We start from the raw sequence: 21,592 nt of genomic DNA, 5'->3' as shown, positions 1-21,592 counted from the left end.
TTCTGAAACTATTTCCTGATGAAGTGTTTGTGTCTTCTGGTAGCAGAACTAGTAACTTTGCTTAATGTACTGCTTTCCTAGCATCAGTGGGACAATACACAACAAATTTACAATTTATATGATTCTCAATGTTAATAATGATATCCACAGTAGCTTTTGTTTTTGTGCTGGTATGCCAAGATGAATCTGTTGTTTTAATTTGGAACAGAATTTTACATAAAAGAATAAAAGGTTAAGCTCCTTAAAGACTACAGTTTTTCTTTAGGAGTAGTCTAAAACAAAGAGAAATAAAACGGTAAGATGCTTTGATTCTACCAATAGGGACACTAGTATTAAAAATCCTCATCCCTCATCATATTCCCTCTATTAAATATTGAGTCCTTTCAGCAACAGCTATCAGCTCTGGGGTCTTAAAATAAAAGGTGAATCTTGCCATTCATTTTATTCATTGTGTATGTAATGCTGCTAAAGGAGATTCTGAGTGGTGTAGAAATTAAATGCTACCAATATTCTGGTGACATGAGGACCATCAGGTCCATCTACTGATAAAAGTAATTACTTTTGAGTTAACAATTGAGAACTCTGGCCTGGATAAAAAAAGTTACCCTTACCTCAGTCCCATGAAGGCAGAAGTGATGCCAATGAGTATACTAAAACAGTTTTTTACTAATAGGAGCATGAGTGGACTGATGGGATTATTAAGAAGCGTCATTGATCTTTTTGTCATAGCTGCCATCTATACATCAAGTCTGTGTTTCCAAGAGGGCGTCCTCAGCCATAGCTCTCTTTTACTGGCATGTTATTCACATGTAGCCTTTGTTTTTGGCTTTTCTGCAGGCTGGTTGTTCAGAAAACAATACTGGAGGTCAAATCTTGAAAAAGGATTAGCAAGGTATTGAAAGCACTCAGGGAGAGTTTTACCTAAGTTCAAGTCCTTGCATAATACTTATTTTGTGTATTGCTTTGTAAGATCTTTGTTTCTGTTTCACTGAAACCAGACCAATTTTACAAGTTCACTTGTAGTTATTCCAGGTTATAGTGGGAATGTATTTTAAATGCAGGGATTTAAACCACAGTGGCCCCATTGTTCCTATTTAGTTGCCTTCCTTAAATGGTTCTGTGCATTTCAGCCTGAAAGCTTTCTAAATGAAACAAGGGCAGGAGAGGACCAAACTTGACTTTGGCAAAATCAGCCATTGTTTTGAAATTTTGCCATGTCTCCCCCACCAAGTAGCCTGGAGAGTCAGTCTGGTTGCTGCCAGCTCCCCTGAGAGTTACGAGAAACAGTGGCTTCAGCTGACAAATGGGTGAAGTCACTTGTGGCTATAGCAAATGCTGTTTCCATCCTTTTCATCTTTTGGTGGCGGTGTTAAGAGCAAGCCTAGTTTTTCAGTGCTCTACAAGATTTCTCTCCCTTTCCAACTTCTCTTTCTGTGGCAAGAGCAGCCCATCCTGGGGCAGCAGAAATTCATTTTTGCGTACAGAGTTAGCAAGAGTATTTTGGTTTCTCTTGGTTAGCTGTCTTGAACTAGCTTTTCACACTGGCATGTCACAGGTCCTAGCACAGCTATTCAAAGATTTTTCTTCAAATGTAGTAAGCATTCTAGTCATGACTGTCTTGTCTCCTAGATTGCACTGATAACTGCAGCCTACTTCTTCAGAACACTGCCGGACCTGTTTAGTCATTCTGTAATGGTAACCATATAGTATATGCACAGCCTGACACTCACATACATTTTCCGTGTCACGCTGGTAGACATGAATTTTGAGTATGAACTGACCCCTCCTTACTGATGATTCTTATCATGGTTCTTATCACAGCTAGCTATACGTTCATTTCTTATGAGCAAATAACATTTCAAGAATTATTTTCAGAAGGCTTTAGGACAAAGATTGTAAAATAAATACAGGTCAGATTCTTCCATTACTCCCCATGCAAAGCTGCTTCATCGATTTGTGAGAGATTTATTATGGGTTAATCTGTTTTATTAAATGATTCCTACCAAAAATACATAGTAAAGGTATTGGTCACAGACTCTGAAGCTTTAATAAAGTGTATATTTCTTTCAAGCAAGAAAAAGAGAAGGAAGTAAACACGTAATTAAGTTTGTATGATTCACTGCGTATGTGTATATATCAGGTACATTAAAGTTTTATATTTTGTGTTTACTTTTGAGAAGGAATCAGTCTACCATAGATGATGGTGCCACTTGTATCTTTATATCTTTGCATTTCTAAGACTAGGATTTTTTACAGCGACAGAAAAATGTGTAATAAAGCCAATCTCACCCTGTTTAACCAATCACCAAAATACCCAATATTTTAATACTCCTTATGTAGAGTACATTTTGTTTGCTTTTTAGTTTTACATTGAATAATAATGATCACTAATAAGGATAAACTAATAGGTCTATTTATCAAGAGAAGCAAATCTTTCAGCTATCACCTCTTTCTGCAACTGTTATTGGCCAAATCTTCCACTGATCAATGTGGAATGGCATCACTCAGATTCCACTTGTTTTCCTTCAGTGTCTTAAACAAAAAATATGTAAAAATCAATGGAGAAAATAAAATTCTGAAAATGTTCTTTCAGTCTGAGGAATCTGTTGATAAAGTTCCTGTCTCTCTTGGTTTGACAAGGCTTTCCTGAAGTCAAGGCAATAAGAGATTGGAATCATACAGAAGATAACTGGATGCCTTTTTCATTATTAAGAAGCTGTGATGTATGTTTATTATTTAATTTTGTGAAAGTATCTTTTATTTTTGGTTTGCTATTGAATTATTTCTCATGCATAAAACAATCACTTTGTCCTCATACCTTGCCTTATTTAAAATAAATAAATAGGAAATAAATAGATAATAAAAAAAGTTTGTATTTGTCATTCTCCATGGCACTCTTTTTTAGTAAACTGGCTTCTCCAGAGCATTACCATGTACCTCTGGATGGTGCTACTGATGAAGAGAAGTGCTGCCTAAAAATTGTCTATAAGGACAATGGAGCTAAAAAGCCTGAAGAGACCACAAATTTATGGCATAGAGCAAGGCATTAGTTTCTAGCTGTTTCTTTATGTGTTGCCTTGTTTGTGGGGCCATAATTACACACTGATTACAGCTAGAAAAAAAGTCTCTGTCGTTCTCTATCACGAATAGTAATTACTGTGTTACTGTGTTTCACTCCCATCCTTTTCTTTTGCTTTTTCTGACTGTTATCAGATCTATTTTCAGTTTTAACATAGCTATTGCGAAACATAAATTACAAAATATTGTTTACATTGTTTACAATGGTGGTCATCTTGTGAATTATATATCAGCTATTATATATTACTAACTAACTTAGTGTAACTAAGTGCTTGTGCCCGTGAGACTGGAGAACATTAAAATGAAAGGCTGACCACAGCTTTCCTGAGCTACATGATCTAGGTTGTGTTTGAATTTCTAACCCTTCAGGTAGCCTCACTTCGATTAAATTAAAATAGAAAATGCCAGAATTGGTCTACTGTGTGGAAGCAATCAGCCTAATGTAACAGAAAATAATGCTATTTGTCTTAAAAAATTGAAATTCTTGTCCTTACCCCTCTAGCATTCTCCTATTACACCAGATTTTGAGACAAAATTGTAGAGGCTGTAAATCACCCTTACTCAACTGCCTTCCATTGGAATTGAGCTGATCTAGGCCAGCAGAAGAGGTCAGTGCTGAGAGCTCTCAATGCTCTCAGTCATGAAACAGGTCACTTACAGATCATTAGGTTGGCTTAAAAATGATCTTACCAAAGTACATTTTGGGTTTTCTTTCTGTTTTTTAAAACTTTGGTATCCACTGAGGTCACAGTGAGTGAGCTCTCTACTGATTAAAATGTTTGAAACGTATTTAAAAAGGGACCAAGGTTCTCACCACCACTATCCATCAGTAAACTTCTTGTTTTCCTCCCAGTGTCACAGAACTCCAGCATCATGGGAATGAGTGAAAAAGTCTTAGTTATATGGTTCTCGCAATAAGTGATACAGCAGTTGCAATTAAAAGCATCCAACTATGTCACATGTCCTTAAAGATGTGAGAGGGGAGCAGTTCTTCACCTGGGGTGCCCCCAGTCCTCCCTCCCAAATGAACTCAATCGAGACTGTTGTGGATTTCCACATGCTTGTCTGCACCTGTATATATGCATATGAGATTGTTCAGTAGCATTGGCTAAGCAATTTTTGGTGCAGTGGCATCTGAATATTGGATCACAGTATATTTCAGGTAGGAAGGGACCTCAGGAGGTCTTGAGTCCAACCTCCTGCTCAATACAGGGTCAGTTGGAGGTTGGATTCAGGTGACTCAGAACTTTATCGAGTCAGGCTTTGCAAACCTCCAAGGATGGAGAGAGGCTGCATATCTTCTCTGGGCAGCCTGTTCTGCTGCCTGAGCATCCTCACTGGAAAAAATCTTTTACCAGTCTAAACCTCTCATTTCAAGTTATGTCCATTATGTCCTGTCCTTGCATCATATACCATTGTGAAAAGCCTGGCTCCATCTCCCTGTAGGCATGTTTGGGGCACTTGACACCAAAGCCATTTCTGGCTTAACAAACCCATCCCTTAGCTTTTCCTCACAGGGAATGCGCTCCAACCCCCTTGATGTCTTGGTGGCTCTCTGCTGAACTAGCCCAGTTTATTGATTCACTTCTTTATATGGAGGGGCTCAAAACACGGTTACACATTAGTGTAGTAGTGAAACAGTTAAATGATTTTGAGGCTTTACCCATCAATCTGTACGCTAAAGGTTATGATACAAGCTATAATAATAAGGAGAAATGAAACAGCCTTGGTAAAATGAGATCAAACTGCACTCGGTAAATTGGAACATGAACTGCACAAGACTGGCATTCTGTGGAGGAGTTTTGATTTCTCCAAAAGTGTATCTATAACTGTAAAATGTGTTGTAAGACGGTAGACGGGAGCATTTCAATTTTGTTCAAGATCAGGTGAAAAATGACTTTTGACCAGCCTTAGGTTACTATAATAGGCTTATGATAATGTAATGGTTATCACAGGTGGTCTTTTCTTTCAATGCAAGAATGAGAATACATAAAATGTTATATCCTTTTTCATTTGATTTCAGAATGCATGAGAACAACCAAGCAGGCACTCACTGTCTCAGTGTTACAGTGATAGGCACAAGCTACTAAAGATTTGCTTTTTAGGGGGTACATATTGCCAGTGGAAATCACTAATGAAAACAAAACAAAACTTCAGGCTCAGAACACTGTTATAAGATTGTACAGTGAATTGCAAATCTGAAGCCTCACTGTGCTCATAACAATTCATGCTAGGGGCTTTGCTGATATAGGTATGTAAAATATGACAATGTGACTACCTCTTATCGAGAGAAAGTCTGTGCTTTAACAGTACTTTGCATATTTATTATGTTATTATTACTAGTGTACTAGCTCCTAAAGGAGATATTTGATTCCTGAAAAACTGCTTAATCACTAAGACTTTTAAGGAAAAGATGAGTATCAGATGTCTATATTTTGTGTTAAACTCAGTGTAAATTTGGTGTACTTGGATGTATTTGTTGGATTCATCCCCTGTGAGGAATTAAGTTTGTTTGTACTGTGAGTTCTGGATAGTCCTTGGTAGAGGGGAAGAGGCCCTCATATCCTCATGATGGCTCTGTCTTTAGCTGTGTGAAATAAGAGAACTTCAGACACTTTGGTAAAGTTTTGAGATTTAAAGGTGTTTATGCAGTTAAGGATGTTTTTGACTACCTTTTAATATTAGATGCCTAAATTGTACTGTAGGGACCTTTATACTTTTCTGGATGTTGTTTTGTTGCTTAGTCACGAGCATCTTCTTCAGCACTATCTAATTTAGCATGTCTCAGCCAAGTAATTCTCAAATATGTTGCAAAAGCTCTGACAGCATATCTTCTAACCCCCACCTCCAAAATACCATCTCCAGACAAGTCTCTTCCTCCTCTCCCCTCCACTCCTTTTAGATAATTGTCTTGATTCATGCAGAGGGAGCAAGCAGAGCAAATTGATTATCTGTATCTGGAAGGGGCAGCACTGCCAATGAGGGAACTTTTCTTCAAGATTGTGATTGTCACCGTTTTGCCCTGATGAGGATGGGATGTATGTAGCTGTAAGAGCGCTGCAATTGGAGCATGTGCAGCAAACCTGCTAAAGGAGCAAAACCCCTTAATGTCCCTAATTTAGCAATGAAGCCGATCAGTTCTAATTGGTTTGTGATTAAAGAACTAGCTATCTTCTAGGTTGTGGAAAGAGTAGTGTTTTTGGGTAAACTGTCTTCCTGTTTTAGATTGAAATCGCCTTCCAGAAGCCAATGGTCCCTGTCCTGATCATAGCATCAAACAGTCCATTAACTAGCTGCTTAGTTCTCATTTATGGTGCTCTTATTTTAATCAGCTCTAAAGAAGAAGCTTTAATTATTGTAGTGGGGAAATTACACATTTTCACCTGTTGAAAATCAGTGTTTCTGCTGTTGTCTACTTTAGCAAAGCCTTTGGCACTCTCTCCCGCAGCATCCTGCTAGAGAAGCTGGCAGCTCATGGCTTGGACAGGTACACTCTTCACTGGGTAAAAAACTGGCTGTATGGCCAAGCCCAGAGGGTTGTGGTGAATGGCTAAATGGCTAAATCCAGCTGGCGGCCAGTCACGAGCGGTGTTCCCCAGGGCTCAGTGCTGGGGCCGGTCTTGCTTAATTTCTTTATCAATGATCTGTATAAGTGGATTGAGTGCACTCTCAGTAAGTTTGCAAACAACACCAACTTGGGTGAGAGTGTCAATCTGCTCAAGGGTAAGGAGGCTCTGCAGAGGGATCTGGACAGGCTGGATTGATGGGCTGAGGCCAATGGTATGAGGTTTAACAAGGCCAACCGCCGGGTCCTGCACTTGGGTCACAACAACCCCAGGCAACACTACAGGCCTGGGGAAGAGTGGCTGGAGACCTGCCTGGTGGAAAAGGACCTGGGGATGTTGGTTGACAGACAGCTGAACATGAGCCAGCAGTGTGCCCAGATGGCAAAGAAGGCCAAGGGCATCCTGGCTTGTATCAGGAATAGTGTGGCCAGCAGGAGCAGGGCAGTGATCGTGCCCCTGTACTCAGCATTGGTGAGGCCGCACCTTGTTCAGTTTTGGGCCACTCAGTACAAGAACACTGAGTTTCTGGAGCATGTCCAGAGAAGGGCAATGAAGCTGGTGAGGGGTCTGGAGAGCAAGTCTTATGAGGAGCGGCTGAGGCAATTGGGGTTGTTTAGCCTGGAGAAGAGGAGACTGAGGGGAAACCTGGAAGGAGGTTGTAGTGAGGCAGGTGTTGGTCTCTTCTCCCAAGTTACTGGCAATAGGATGAGAGGAAATGGCCTCAAGTTGTGCCAGGGAAGGTTTAGATTGGCTATTAGGAGAAATTTCTTTACAGAAAGAGTGTTCAGGCATTGGAACAGGCTGCCAAGGGAAGCTGTAGAGTCACCATACCTGGAGGAGTTAAAAAATGTGTAGACGTGGCACTTCAGGGCATGGTTTAGGAAGCATGGTGGTATTGGGTTGATGGTTGGACTTGATGATCTTAGAGGACCCTTCCAACCTTAATGATTCTATGATTCTATGACATTTCACTACCTCCAGAAAATCACATAGGTTTACTTTGATAGTAGTGCCTTATAAAATTATAGCCTATAAAAATTCAAAGGTCTTGAACCCATATTTTCCATTCTGACCATCAAAAAATTGCCTTTTGTCTTAGAGAAAATTGAAAAATGAAAACAAGAGAAGTATTTAATTTTCTATGACACTCTAGTGTTTTTTCCTACTGGTTACACTAAGTGAAATCAGCTATTTCTTTCCTCATCATGCCCTACTTCTTGCAGTGTGATGGGACCATTATAATGGGACACAGGGAGAAAAGACAGTGGATAGGACATATGGAAAAGTTAATGTAACTTTTTCTTCAGCTTTTAATATTGTAAAAAGTTACTATTGCATCTTTTATATGTCTAAATTGGTAGTTGTCCCTTTTCCACTAAAAGCATTCTTTCTTTCCCTTCCTTTTCTTTTTGCAGATGAAAAAAATCCTCCCACTGTTTCTCCCTGAAAAAACCCACTTTATTTCCACATATGAACTCTGTCATGAGTACTTTATATTGTCCAGCTTCCTCTTGGAAGTCTGATATTGTGAATACAGACCTAGAAGTAACTCAGAGTGAAATTATTTTAAGATTTATTACTACATTTATTTTCATTTTACATTGGTTTTCATTGCATTTGTCTTGAAATCTTTTTGCATAATTGTCTCCTTAGCAGTAACATGGCAGCCCTGTGAATCCAAATATAAACTATATTCTCATAGCTATAGTCAGTCCTTGCAACCACTGTAAGAAAACGTAACTGAATTTTTCTTCTGCTGAATCTGAGTCTCTATCCCCATAGTAGCTGACTAAACAGTAGACAGTATGAGAGATACTGTTTTATACTAGCAATAGGCGTCATCTGAGGACTGCAAAGTTGTCACATAGACCTGCAGCAAAATGTGATGAAAGATCACTGGGGTGATGACAGAGTAAGCAAACGAAAATAATGCAGACCACTGAGGGTGAGCAGGAAGGGTGGCATGAGTGAGCCGCTGGCTGAGGGAATCTCAGGGTTAAGGGAGCAACACCTGGGAGTGAGAGGAGTACGTGGGGATCTCCACTGGAAATGCTGGACACTGCAATGAGTTTATCCAAGGCTTGACAAAAGGGATATTTTGTTCATTGGACTCTGTTTACATTCAAGATTAGCAAAAGAATCATCCTCTTTTTTTTTTTTTGTTGGGATGTATCTTGCATAATACTAGTTCTCTAGGAGTTAGCTATGTAGTCTGAGCTAGTCACACAAGAAAGTCTGCTCAGAAGACAAATGTAGCCGATTTTCTTAAATGCTTATTTTCAGAGAGGGTGAGTGAGTGTTCTCCTCAGAAACAGAAAAAGCTTTCTTTAGGTTAGACAATTAATTGTTAGATCACTAAAGCTGCATGAGATGCATCCTGCCTAAGCAACTAGCTGCAAGGAAATACCACAAGCTGAAGAAAGACCCCTTTCAGGAGCAACCAAAATTATTCAATACTTGATGTGAAATCATGACATCAAAACACTTAGTCTGATTGGGAATTCAGAGTACATTCCAAATCTATATTTAAATTCTCTGCATAAAAAAGCTATCAAATATTCATTGCAAAAATGGCCCTGATGGGATGTTGCTGCCCCGTACCTTTGCAGACTTCAAGCCAAGCCAGACCAGATGTCCATCACACATGGTCCTCATTTGATGCAGGAGCAGATAATTCAACCCAGCTCTCTGATATCAGAGAAGGGGTCCCTATGTAAAGCTCTTTCCGTCAGCTCAGCTGAAGAGGCCTTAAATTCCTACAGAAGGATTAGTAACAGGCGATGAAAGGGGCATAATAAAATCTCAAACTGATACTTATCTTTTCTTTGGTAAATAGCTATGAACTCTTTGCATCCTAAATTAGCCTGCTTTTGTGGAGCTTCTCATCAAACTAGAGGAAAATGCTTAAACCGCTGATAGGTAGTCATTAATATAACTGTTCAGTTGTTGCAATATTTTTGGTAAAGTCTTGCTGTACCTTAATTCTTTAGTCTCCAGATAGACTCATACCAAATAGTGACCACAAATTCTTAAGGAAGTGATGTGCTTGGATACCTCTATGTCTGTGTATACTTCCAACAAATGCTCTCCAATTAGAAGAAAGGTATTTCTTAAGCAGGATCTCAGTCAAGTTTTTAACTAAAAATAATACTTCTGAGGACAAAAGTCCCTTGAGTTTCTGATCTGAATCTTAAACTAAAAGCTCTCGCAACCAATAAGCAGAGGAAAGGATTTTTATACATACTGTTGCTATGCGTAAAAGGTCCTCTGAGATTAAATGCTAACAGACAATGAATAAATTTGGTTCCTGTACTGAATCTTTCCTCTTGCTCATAGCCATTGTTATAGGCTTTGTAGTTATACACTGAAGTCTGCATTAGAAGTACTTGCAGCCTGTGGGGTCTGAGAGTGATATCAGTTCTTTCCACCTATGTGACTGGACCAGTACACTAGCGATTTCTTCCCATAGTTAGACATTTCCCAAGGGAAATCTGTTAGAAAATGTAGGTTCTGTCTATGTACCCACCCTGAGCTCTGAAAGAGATGCCTCTCTTCTTGATTTGTTTTAAAATTGAGAAATTTAGCAAAATATTTGATTGTCTATTCATGCTAACACTCCCCTGTATATTGACACTATTCTGAGACATAAAGAAACACGGGATTTCTCAAAAATTTTGCGTTCTTGCTTATTATACGTACCTAAAGGAGTGTGCTAGGCTGCCAGGGTGCAGGACTGAATTGCTTAGCGTGTCTGTGGATCCCAGTTATGAAATGAACAGGATATACAGCTGTGGCAAATTTTCACAGACTTTACAGAAGTTGAAGTGGGATGGAGACTGGCGAATGCTTCTATGTTATTGCGTTCTTTTATCTGCTATTATTAATAAAAACGTTTGTATTTATTGGTACAGAAATTCAAGGTAGAGTCAAAAAGGTTGACCTAACTTTGAGAGTTAAAGTTTGAAGAACATTTAAAATGTGTTTGATCAAGTAGTTCTTAGATCTCTGTGTTAACAGTAAACAAGTGTTCTTTTATCTTCATGTTATTTTGTTCAGAAAGCTCAAATAAAACTTTTGACACAGTTTAATTATGACAAACATACCTCTTTTTATAACGTAGTTAAGAAAATTTTTCCTGTACCATTTTGATTTGGTCAAAAATCATTAAAAATCGTTCCTCATACACAAATCAAGCTGACCACTTTTGAAGCTGAAATTCCCTATTTTTGTAGAATTTAGGGGATGGTAATTAACGACAAACCTCATGTTTTTACAACTGACACTGAATTTTGTTTGTTACTATATACTGATATGTATAGATTAAAGTCTTAAATCTGACAAATATGAAAATTGAAATTACTTCTGCATTAGCTTTTATTTTTATAAGTAAAACAGAATAGATCTAATTAGAAAACCTTAGTAAGATAGAATCAAATCAACTGCATTCCTTTAGTACATACTAAAACTAGAAATACAGAGGAATACAGAGCAATGCAAGGGACAGTGGATCACCAACTTCTAGACGATACCAGACTTGCAGAATATAAGACTCAAGCTAAAGTGAGATGTGAATCTCTGACTTCAAAGTCTTTTCTAAAACAAAAACAGAAGCAGCAAGGGGGGACTTGAGTGATATTTAAATTACTATATAAATACTTAGGAAACATGCAAAATGCATGGAATGAATTATGAAGAAAGCTTTGTAAAATTTATGGTTTGGTCTCTGGCATCAAACCTGGAGAAAATCTAACAAAAACCTGTTATGATGTCAGATTTATTAATTGCCATGTATCCTTGCTTAGTAATGCAATAATCTCCCACTTCTTTAAACTTCTACAGTGTTGTCTTTTTCTCTGCAGCTATTTCTGGAGTGGGTATGTGCTCTCAGGTTGTCAGATGTATCGTAGCTAGCAAGCAAACCAGTATAGGTGAACAGATATCTGCCAGAGCACGATATTTAGAGGGCAAGAATCTTCTGGCAGTAACATTGGTAATGCTCTGTCTGCGGTTTCAAAGCTGCAACCTGTGGATAACAAGGACATATAACTTTTTCAAATGTTATACCCAGCTTCAAGTTTTGTCCATACTAACTAATATATTCCTACACAGACAATTCTACTGATATTGACAAGGGATATGCCTGAAAGAAATATTGCTTATTCCACTCTATTTTTGATGCACCTTTTCTTTTAAATGCAAGGTGTGGTTCTTAGTGTGGTTGGCAGAAACCTTATGAAACGGTGTCTCCTTGTTATATGAATGCAGTCGTTACTGTTTAGCCTAACATACACACCACAGCAAATCTTACCTCAACAATACTGCTGCTGTTAGATGCAGTAGTCTCAGGTTTAAAATGTTTGAGAGTTCTGAATACCCGTATTCTCCAACTCTATCCCCTGCTTCAAGGAGCTATAATTAAACAATGTGAAGATATTAACTAGAAAAGGGAAAGTTTTGCCCTCTGATAACAACATTCAAACTGTTGTTAGGGTCTCTCTCAAAGCCAGGAATAAGGAAAAAAATGTATTCTATTAGCAATGCAACTTCAGTTTGTTTATCTGAGAGAAAACACTCTAGTAAATGTCACATATAGTAGTAGGAACAAAACCCCTCAATATGACTAGAATAATGGTTTAATTCCACTTTGATATATACTATTGTGTGTTTGTTAGAAGTGTTTTGCTGAAACAAATATCTGATTTACTGTGAAGGTCAGGAAAAATGTTGTGGTATTTCCAATGAAAAATATTTGTGAGTAGAGATGGAATTTTTAAGGTATTTCATTTAAAGAGCCAGGCAATCAAAAAAGCTACTTTCTCATTTATGGTGATGTTAAAGTGAAAATTATTGAAACATATTCACTTACGTGATATGTTATTCTTGCTGATTTCTGTTTGAAAAGTGTTTTAAAAATGTGAGGTTTCAGCCCAGTCCTGGGTAGGAAGTGTTTTAAAATCTCCTCATTTTTCTAGGCATTGAAAAACTGTTTCTTTCTCAGACTTTTGCTAATTGGTCTTGCTGTCTTGTTTTCTTTTCTTTCTTTTTTTTTTTTTTGTAAGTTAGTGTAAAGAGGCATAACCCCAGAAAAATTAACTCAAGTGCCAGTTCGTTAAACCACAAAACTACATCTGTCAGTTGTTGGAGAAGAGTAGACAATCAGACTGCTTCATTTCACTATCATTGCTTCTATAGTCTCTATTTTCTTTTCGGAATGGCAGAGAAAATTGATATAATCCTTAACTTTCCCTCTGAATTGCTTCCTAAACTGACACCATACTATTATAGAGAAGCCACAGATTTTGTGATGCTCTCTGTGAAGTCACTCATGCACAAAACAAGCATCATAGTTACCATGCAGCTATTAGAAAACTCAACTCCCCCACCATAAAAGTATATCATCCCGTTAAGTTTGAGTAACAGAAGATGATGATCTCTAATGCATTATTTGTTCAGTCAGAGCAAACCCTATAATGTGTGAGGAGAACAGCTGAATAATTGGGAAGACTTCAATGGGAGCAACATATGCTCCTGGTGCTTCCTGCTGAGACTACTGAAATGGCTTACAGTTACAGATGCCAACTTTCTGAGGAAAAAACTGTTGCTGCAAAGATAGGAAGTTCTAACCAATTCTGACAAATAGAGGATTATCATGCCTGGGCTGAAGAGTAGTGGGAGCCTGCTTAAAAATTATGGTGATTTAGTTGTGATTGTGATTGTCGTGCACAGAGTGATCAATCTCAACACCAAAATATTTATCACAGAATCACAGGTTGGAAGGGACCTCAGGGATCATCTAGCCCAACCTTTCTAGGAAGAGCGCAGTCTAGACAAGATGGCCCAGCACCCTGTCCAGATGACTCTTGAAGGTGTCCAACGTGGCCGAGTCAACTGCTTCCCTGGGGAGATTATTCCAATGGTTGACTGTCCTCTCAGTAGAAAAATTTTCCTCTCGTGTCCAATTGGAATCTCCCCAAGAGCAACTTGTGTCCATTCCCCCTTGTCCTCTCCATGGGACTCCTTGTAAAAAGAGAGTCTCCATCTTCTTTGTAGCTACCCCTTAAGTACTGGCACATGGTGGTGAGATCCCCTCTGAGCCTCCTTTTCTCAAGGCTGAACAAACCCAGTTCTCCCAGCCCATCCTCATATGGCAGCTTCCCAGTCCTTTGATCATCCTGGTGGCCCTTCTCTGGACTCCTTCCAGCCTGTCCACATCCTTTTTGCATAGTGGGGACCAGAACTGTACACAGTACTCCAGGTGTGGCCTGACAAGTGCTCAGTAGAGTGGGATGATGACTTCTTTCTCTCTGCTGGTGGTGCCCTTTTTGATGCAACCCAGCATCCTGTTGGCCTTCTTGGCCGCAGCAGCACACTGTTCGCTCATGTTGAGCTTCCTGTCCACCAGGACCCCCACGTCCCTTTCCACAGATCTGCCCTCCAGCTAGGTGCATCCCAGTCTGTGCTGCACTCCTGGATTATGTTTTCCCAGGTGCATGACCTTACACTTCTCTTTGTTGAATTTGATAAGGTTCTTGTTGGCCCATTCTTCCAGCCTATCCAGATCTTCCTGCAGAGCATCTCTCCCTTCTGGAGTGTCTGCTTCCCACTCAACTTGGTGTCATCAGCAAACTTCATCAGGCTACACTTGGTCCTGTTATCCAGACCACTTATAAAGATATCAAATAAGTGCAGTTTAAGTAAAGCTGTTTTGTGAGCCACATAATGGGGATAAATAATTTAGCAATGAGTAAAAAAATGTGAATTATAACTGTGAACTGAAAAAATGTTACTAGATACCCAAGATCCAGACTTGTCAAAACAGAATTTTGGGAAAAGAACCCCAAAGATTTACACAGATGCACCAACTGTCTTTAAGCAGTAATTATGCAGAAACATTTATATAACAAAGGCAGGTAAAGGAAAACAAATAAAATAGTTCTTCATGAGTAACCATTTTGCCTGTTATAATTTTCACAATAATTTTTATTGTAATTTTTCTCCCCTACTTTGTGTTTCTTATCCTCCCACCATTACCCCTGAAAGATTTTCCCCCTTATTTAGAGCACAGTCCATAAAAGAGCTGATTTGTCACTCAGCGCATAAGAGAGGGGACAGAGAGACAGAAGAGTGGATGGAGATGTGGAAAGGAGGGAGGAATACAAGCTCTCAGAAAGGAATCTTTCCTTGCTGTTGACAAATCCATGGTTAGGAGATTCCTGGCCCTCCTGCAGTCAGACTTCTGTCACTGCTAAGCCAACGGTTCACATTGCTGTTCCCCAGCTGAAGGACAAGACTTGCAATTCTTGGGTGTTTTTTTTAAGCTGTTTTTTTCCCCTGGTAAATACTGATTTTGGCCAAAATTAACAGCCATAAGAGATCTACATGGAGATCTAGTTATGTATTTCTACTTCTCTTGTCTCTGACTGCACTATCTTTCTAAGCTTGGAACATGAGCTTATGATTATTCTGCCAAAATTAGGATCCTATTCCCATGCACACTGCATCCTCATATCAGATATCTCTATTCTTCTAAACTGTGTACCCTCACTCCTGTGTCCCAAAGCTATCTAGTGCCCAAAACCTTTCTCAAACTGTGCACCCTCACAACATTGTTCCAATCTGAAAGTCTAACCAACTGTTGTATACAAGGTCCCTGACTTCAGCCTTTGGTCTTGAAGTACCATAAATTAAGATTTTAACTAGATATATGGGATGGATTCTTGAAACTATAGAAATAGCCATGAGAAATAGTGTAGGCTGCACATTTACATAAATTGCTTTCAATAACGCTAAATGGGAAGAGAAAGACTTGTGAAACAGTAGGAATGGGATTGCTGAGAAATGTTAGGTGAACCAGCAGTTTCCAGAAACAAGGCAGTTAAATAAATGGGTATTTTTTCCCTATATTACAAATTACAAAACAGGTATATCCATTTGCCTTATTTAGGATCTTTTATATTCTTAAGAGAATAATAAATAGCAACTCTGTTCTGAAGTTTTCCTATTGCCATGGACTTAAATGTGTGCAGAAATTACTTCTACATATTCTTTAAGATCATCATTAAGAACATGGTTTCTAAAACTTAGGTGAATTTTGCCGCATTTATCACCTAGCAGATTAGTCCCCTGATGGTGAGATCAGCAAATTAAGTTTTGATTGATAGTTGTTTGTATCCCACAGGTGATATCATCACCCATGTGTGAATTCATTATCTTAGCTATATTACATTAATCTTTATTTACTTACTGTATGATGTTATTAAGTTTCTAATTAAGATACATTTTAATTTATTGTTGTATCTTGATTATGATCCCTGAATTCTCCTGATTCCCAGTTCATACCTTGGAAACTGACAATGTTACCTGCTTCCTCTTCCCTCCCTCCCTTCCCTCCCTACCCAGCCTGGGTAGTCCCAGCCATATACCTTATCCACCTAATCCATGTCCTACCTTACTATTGTTATGCCCCTTATCTTTCCCTGTCATAGGTAAGTTCCACTATCCTGAGCAGGATGCCCAATTTTTCCTGCAGCACAGGAACTACAGGAACAAAGGGGAAATGATTAGAAGGTATGGAGGCAATAGGTCCTGCAACAGACCAGCCTGTCACTCTTGCTCAGGAAGTGCAAGGGTAGCTGTAGCAACTCTTTCACATGTACAGGCTCTTACAGGATCATCCCTCTTCTCACTCTAGGGTTCCCAAAAGAGATTTCAAATGGAAGAAGCCAGGAACAGCTGACACTTTTCCTGGACGAGTGTTACACCTCTCATAGCTCTTCTCTAGCCCAAGATGATAACATTGGTACACGTCCCTATGTATTTTCTCCATTGGTTGGGGAAAGTCTTGACATCTTGCTGAAATTCCCCACAAGCTTGCACTTCAAAACAGCTGGGTTGGAAGACCTGCTGGAAAGCACCATAGCACATTTCCCTGGGTTTCTTTTGTTTGGAGATCAGAACAGGAAGGGACAACGTGAGCCCAGTTCTTGTCTCAGTTCTTGACGCACCACACTCAGACCATGCTGATATCAAGGGCCCTGGTTCAAGAGTTGGGAACATCTTCTCACTCTTTTTGATAATGACACAGCCTAAGTAATTTTTACAGAGGAAAGACTGTAGGATGAAAAATTGAAGTGATCATTAAGAAAGCATTAAAACGTTTCTATTATGATATACAAAGCATATACTCTTTCAAGTCTCGATTGTGTGTAGAAACATGCCTTGTAGAGCTCAACCTATAAATGAAACTGTTGTTACTTGATATACAAGTCTGAAGAAAAATTATAATCATGTCTTCCAAACATGTAATATTATCTCTGTAGTAGCTGACCATATTTATGGCTTAGACAATGTGCATCATTTTACTGCTACACGTTAAAATTTATTTAGGACAGTGTAATGTAAATTAACTTGATGAGTTCTTGTAATCTTTATAAAATATTGGGTTTGATTTTTGAGAATTCTAGAAAGAAAAGATGAAGAGAAACCTCAAATAGAAAGACCACATAAACCAATTTATTGGGTTGTTTTAGTTATGCAAAGCACAAAGATCATTCTTGTCTATTGCCTTCTGGGTTTGAGAGGTTTAAACCTGGTAATTCCATAGAATTATGTGTAAGGAAACACATTCAGTCCTAATAATTTTTTTTCTCTGTAATTTATATGATGAAGTATTTTATGATCACATATCTGTGAAGAGTAAAGGTAAAATGTTATGCTGTGTAAGAAACTTGTTCAAATCCTACATGTGTTTAAATACAGTATAAGATAGGGGAGTGCAAGACTGATTTTTTTTTTTCCTTTAAAAATCTGTACCACTTAGTACAATGCACTCTCATAAGTGTTTGCAACTTTTAGTGTTTTATGACTTAGCATTTATTATAGAAAATTATTCCCTTCTGCCTTTAACCAGTCCCCCACCTTTCAACATACACATCCATCCACCTGATGTCTGAGGGGAATTACCTTTTGCTTAGCAATGAAAACAGATACATGTCCTTCAAACTCCTCCTGTCCTGACCATCCTGTTTAGAGAATGAGGAAGCTTTTGCTGGCACATACAGGTTATTGACTGTTGTGTGCCTGCAGGAGTTCTGTAAACCCTGTCCTTCACTTGCTGTCCAGCAGTCCTTAACAAGGCAGGAACAATTAAAACAGGGATCCTGAGCTCTACCCATCACTTACTGTTGGAAGGTAGTTCCCAAGTGAAGTAAGTTAATAAAGTTACAATCTAATAAAGCCACATCTCTCTCATCCTTCATATTTTCTTTTATGTCTGGGAAATGCTTTGCAACTAATTGGGTAATTTTCGGCATGGGCAAGGAAAAGTTTTTCAGTTTGTTAATTTGCAGTATTTATTAATTATTTGTAAATTATGAGATAGCATGTCTTGAAAAGTGTCTATGAAGCTACTTGTAACAAATCACAAAAAAGAGTTAAACGCTGTCCTCTCCACATGATAGTACCTTTTCAAGAGGTAGTGATTTTACCTTTTTTTAACTAATCCCTGAAGAGAAATAAAATCACATCATGATTTTTCAAGGCTATCTATTGCTCCCAGTGCTCAGGGATGTTTAAAGCACAAAACACTACTGATTGTCAGATTACAAAGTTTTTCATGTGTTATCATTGTAATGTGAGACGGTGGCACTGAAGTGCAGCAGGTAAATAGAAGAAGGGCTTCTGAGTAGACTCCAGGGTTTGGGTTTTTTTTTTTAATGTCATATGGGCTTGCATACATTGTCTACATCTTGCATACAGTATATTTTCAGGCATTAAAAAATAATTTTTAAAAAGTGGGATACAACAAAACTGATATCTTGAACTGATGAAACCCTGTGTTTAGAGATAAGAAAGAAACATAAAAAACAAGATGTAGAATGTTAAAATGAAAAATATGGGGCATAAAATTTTGGTTAATTTCTAAATAGTCTATGGTAATGTGAATGGATTATTTTCAAACTGAATGAGTTGTTAACCTGGTAGATGACCTAGGTATTCAAACTTGGGTTCACTGGGATGATGGGAACTTGACTGCAGATTCCAGCAGGGCAGATTTCATGCTGAGATCTGCAGAGCCCTCTTTCACCTTGTAAATGAAGATTTTGAGCCTTTGAAATGAGTGGCTGAATTCCTATATAGGACAAGTGATTTCATGTTGGTTGCTACTTCAAATATAATTTTCCTGACCCTTATTTTTTAACTTTTCCCCTTAGTACTATTACCTATGAATGTAAAAGGTGCTTTGGATCTGGACATAGATAATTAACATGGGTAGTTCCCACAGAATCAAAATTTCAAAGCATATTGACTTGCTCTGTATTCCCTCTGAAGGAAAAATGTCCATGTAGGAAATAGCAGACAGTATACAGTTGTCGTGTGAAGCGTAATTCACTAGTAAATACAGGAAAAAAGTCTCAGAATAAGCACTTTTCAATATGGAGACAGATGGCCACATCACTTGGCAAGCATTCAGCTTTTTTCCCTGATGTGTTTAAATAATGTTTATCAAACAATAGACAGGGATAAAAACCAAGATAGCCTTAAATTTATCTAAAAGAGAATGGCAGGTTGCTGTAGAAGTGTCCTATAAATAACAATAAACAGCTGTTGAACGGAAGTCAATAAGGTAGGAAGAGAGTTTTTCTACTGGTGTAGAAATGCATATATCTATATTTCTTTTTCTTGTAATGAAATGTTCTGTCCTTTTTCCCAGCTGAGAACTCAACATACTGTTTATATACCTGGCACAGTGTACAATGATTAGAGGCAAAACCAGATGGCTGTATTTTCTGTGTCTTGTTTATTTAGGTGACAGTTAGGCGAGTCCTAACTTTACCTATCAATCTGACTGTAATTATTTATGTTCTGCTGTGAATTTTTGCACACACATACTCGTGCACGTACACCTACACGTAATGGAAATAAAAACTGACTCTTTCTCTTTCTTCCTTAGGCTTAGAAAGAATTGCCAGAGATTCAGCCTATGAGCAAGAAGGAAAAGTTCAGTTTGTAATTGATGCAGTATATTCCATGGCTTATGCACTACACAACATGCATAAAGATCTGTGTCCTGGATATATTGGTCTATGCCCGAGGATGAGCACAATTGATGGTAAAGAACTACTTAGCTATATCCGGGCAGTAAACTTTAATGGTAAGTTACATGTGCTCCTTTTCCCCACCTTTTTCTTCTTTAAATGTTTCAGAAGTGACAAGATGTGTTTTCTTCTTTAGATAGGGTGCTTTAAGGCACAGTGGAAAACTGGATTAGAAGCAGTTCTCATTTAATCAGAACTGTGAGTTTTTCCACCTGCTTTCAAACCCCAAGTGTATTTTTCATCTTAACGTTAAGCTGCTCCCAAAAGAGGCAGATGTTTAAAATAAGAATCTGTCGAACAAAATATTCCAGTGAAAAGCTGCTATTATAGAAACAAGTTGAGGACTCATGCAGTCCTATTGACAGATTAAAATCTTTTGACAGAGGTTGCTTATGTGTTTGTAAGGGAACGAACTGAAAAAAATACCCTTCTGAAAACTGCCTTATTCTGAAATTACTGTTAACAGTTTCCTTACAAAAGTGAATAGTGAGGAGTTTGTTTTCAATTTGCATATTTAAATCTCAGTTAAAACACTCACTAGCAGTTCCAGCTTCTTTTTCATTTCATTGTTTTTGACTCAGTGATTTAGTAAGCTTTAACACAACTACAATATATATTTTTAAACAACACTACATACTATTCTGTGCAGCTGGGAACTGCCTGCTGGGGATATGTAGTTACAAGTGCTTATGCTGTTAACGGCAGAAGCCAATGAAGAACAGGGTTAATTTATGAACATAGAATTGAAAAGGCTAGAACATAATTGATGGTGAAATAAAGTTGCTGAAAACCTACATTACTTCATTAAATTCATAATTATTGCAGACTATATTACCATTATTTTACAAAGAAATTAAACCGTGTTCTTTGCTGTGTTTGGTTCATTTTTTTCCCTACTTGGTGATAATTCACGTACTAGACATGCCTTCTAACTATGCAGAGGGAAGCACTGTCTATCACAATTTATTCCAATGACCTCAGCTGCCAGCCTTTTTGAAAAAAGCACAAGGTCATTTTGAATTTAGCTTCCGAGTGGAAGCTTTTTTTTTGCTTTAGGTAATATACCAGACCATTTGGTTGATATGAATGTTGGCTGTAGTTCACAGTTTTTTCCTCTTCTAGAACTCTTTTCTTCAGATGCAATTTTCATGAAAAGGGAATCCCTGTCTCCAGGAATATAAAGATAGAAGGAGTTTAAATGATTCTTTAGTGATTTAAAGAAAACCCGAAGCAAAATATTTTGCTGGCAAATGGGAAATATTATGATGACAAAGGTAGGCAGCATATTGTAAGGTTTGCAGCAATAATTATTTACATTTCTAATAGATATTCTTCTGGGTCTGTGTTGTTAAAGCACAAAGAAAGTGATCTATTTTCATTTGGTGAGCATGAAAGTTTAGTGTAAAAAGATAAGCTGTACATTTTATACGAAACCTTTCTCTCCCTAGATTGTTGTATTTCATCAATACCTGTCATGAGTTCTCTGGCTGACTAAGTATTGCAACAAGGGGAGATGAAAGAGTGGGATAAAGCACTCTGGACACTAATGAAAAAGTATCTGTTTTTGAACTAGTGATTTACAGAGAGGAAAAAAGAAAAAAAAATTCTGTGAGATTAACTTTTGTCCCATGGGATATGTTAACTCTTCCCTGCACTAGGCCTGTCCACATTATGTAGCGGTGTACCAATCTTTTGGGTGTGTTATATGCCCAAATATTTCCTCTTTTTTTTGTCATGCATTGGGAGGCATAAGCAGAGTACAGTCTTTAACCCTTTGCCTTTTCCTATTAATCTCAAGTTTCTGTTCCTCAGGACAGCACTGCCACTCTGTCTGACTTGGTTTACAGAGGT

General features: G+C 38.1%; 1 protein-coding gene across 3 annotated transcripts in view; it reads left to right on the top strand.

Moving 5' to 3' along the window:
* The window catches only part of GRM8 (glutamate metabotropic receptor 8), a 354,856-nt gene that overhangs the window by 195,415 nt on the left and 137,849 nt on the right, over positions 1-21,592 (top strand). For all 3 annotated transcript variants that reach the window (XM_075081215.1, XM_075081216.1, XM_075081217.1), the window contains exon 7: positions 19,597-19,797. In XM_075081215.1, the coding sequence (XP_074937316.1) occupies positions 19,597-19,797 (201 nt within the window). The remainder of the gene's footprint in view (positions 1-19,596; positions 19,798-21,592) is intronic.

The sequence above is a fragment of the Phalacrocorax aristotelis genome, chromosome 1, assembly GCF_949628215.1.
Source record: "Phalacrocorax aristotelis chromosome 1, bGulAri2.1, whole genome shotgun sequence".
Taxonomy (NCBI): domain Eukaryota; kingdom Metazoa; phylum Chordata; class Aves; order Suliformes; family Phalacrocoracidae; genus Phalacrocorax; species Phalacrocorax aristotelis.
The sequence above is the reverse complement of the archived record's forward strand: the minus strand, read 5'-3'. Positions and strand labels throughout refer to the sequence as shown.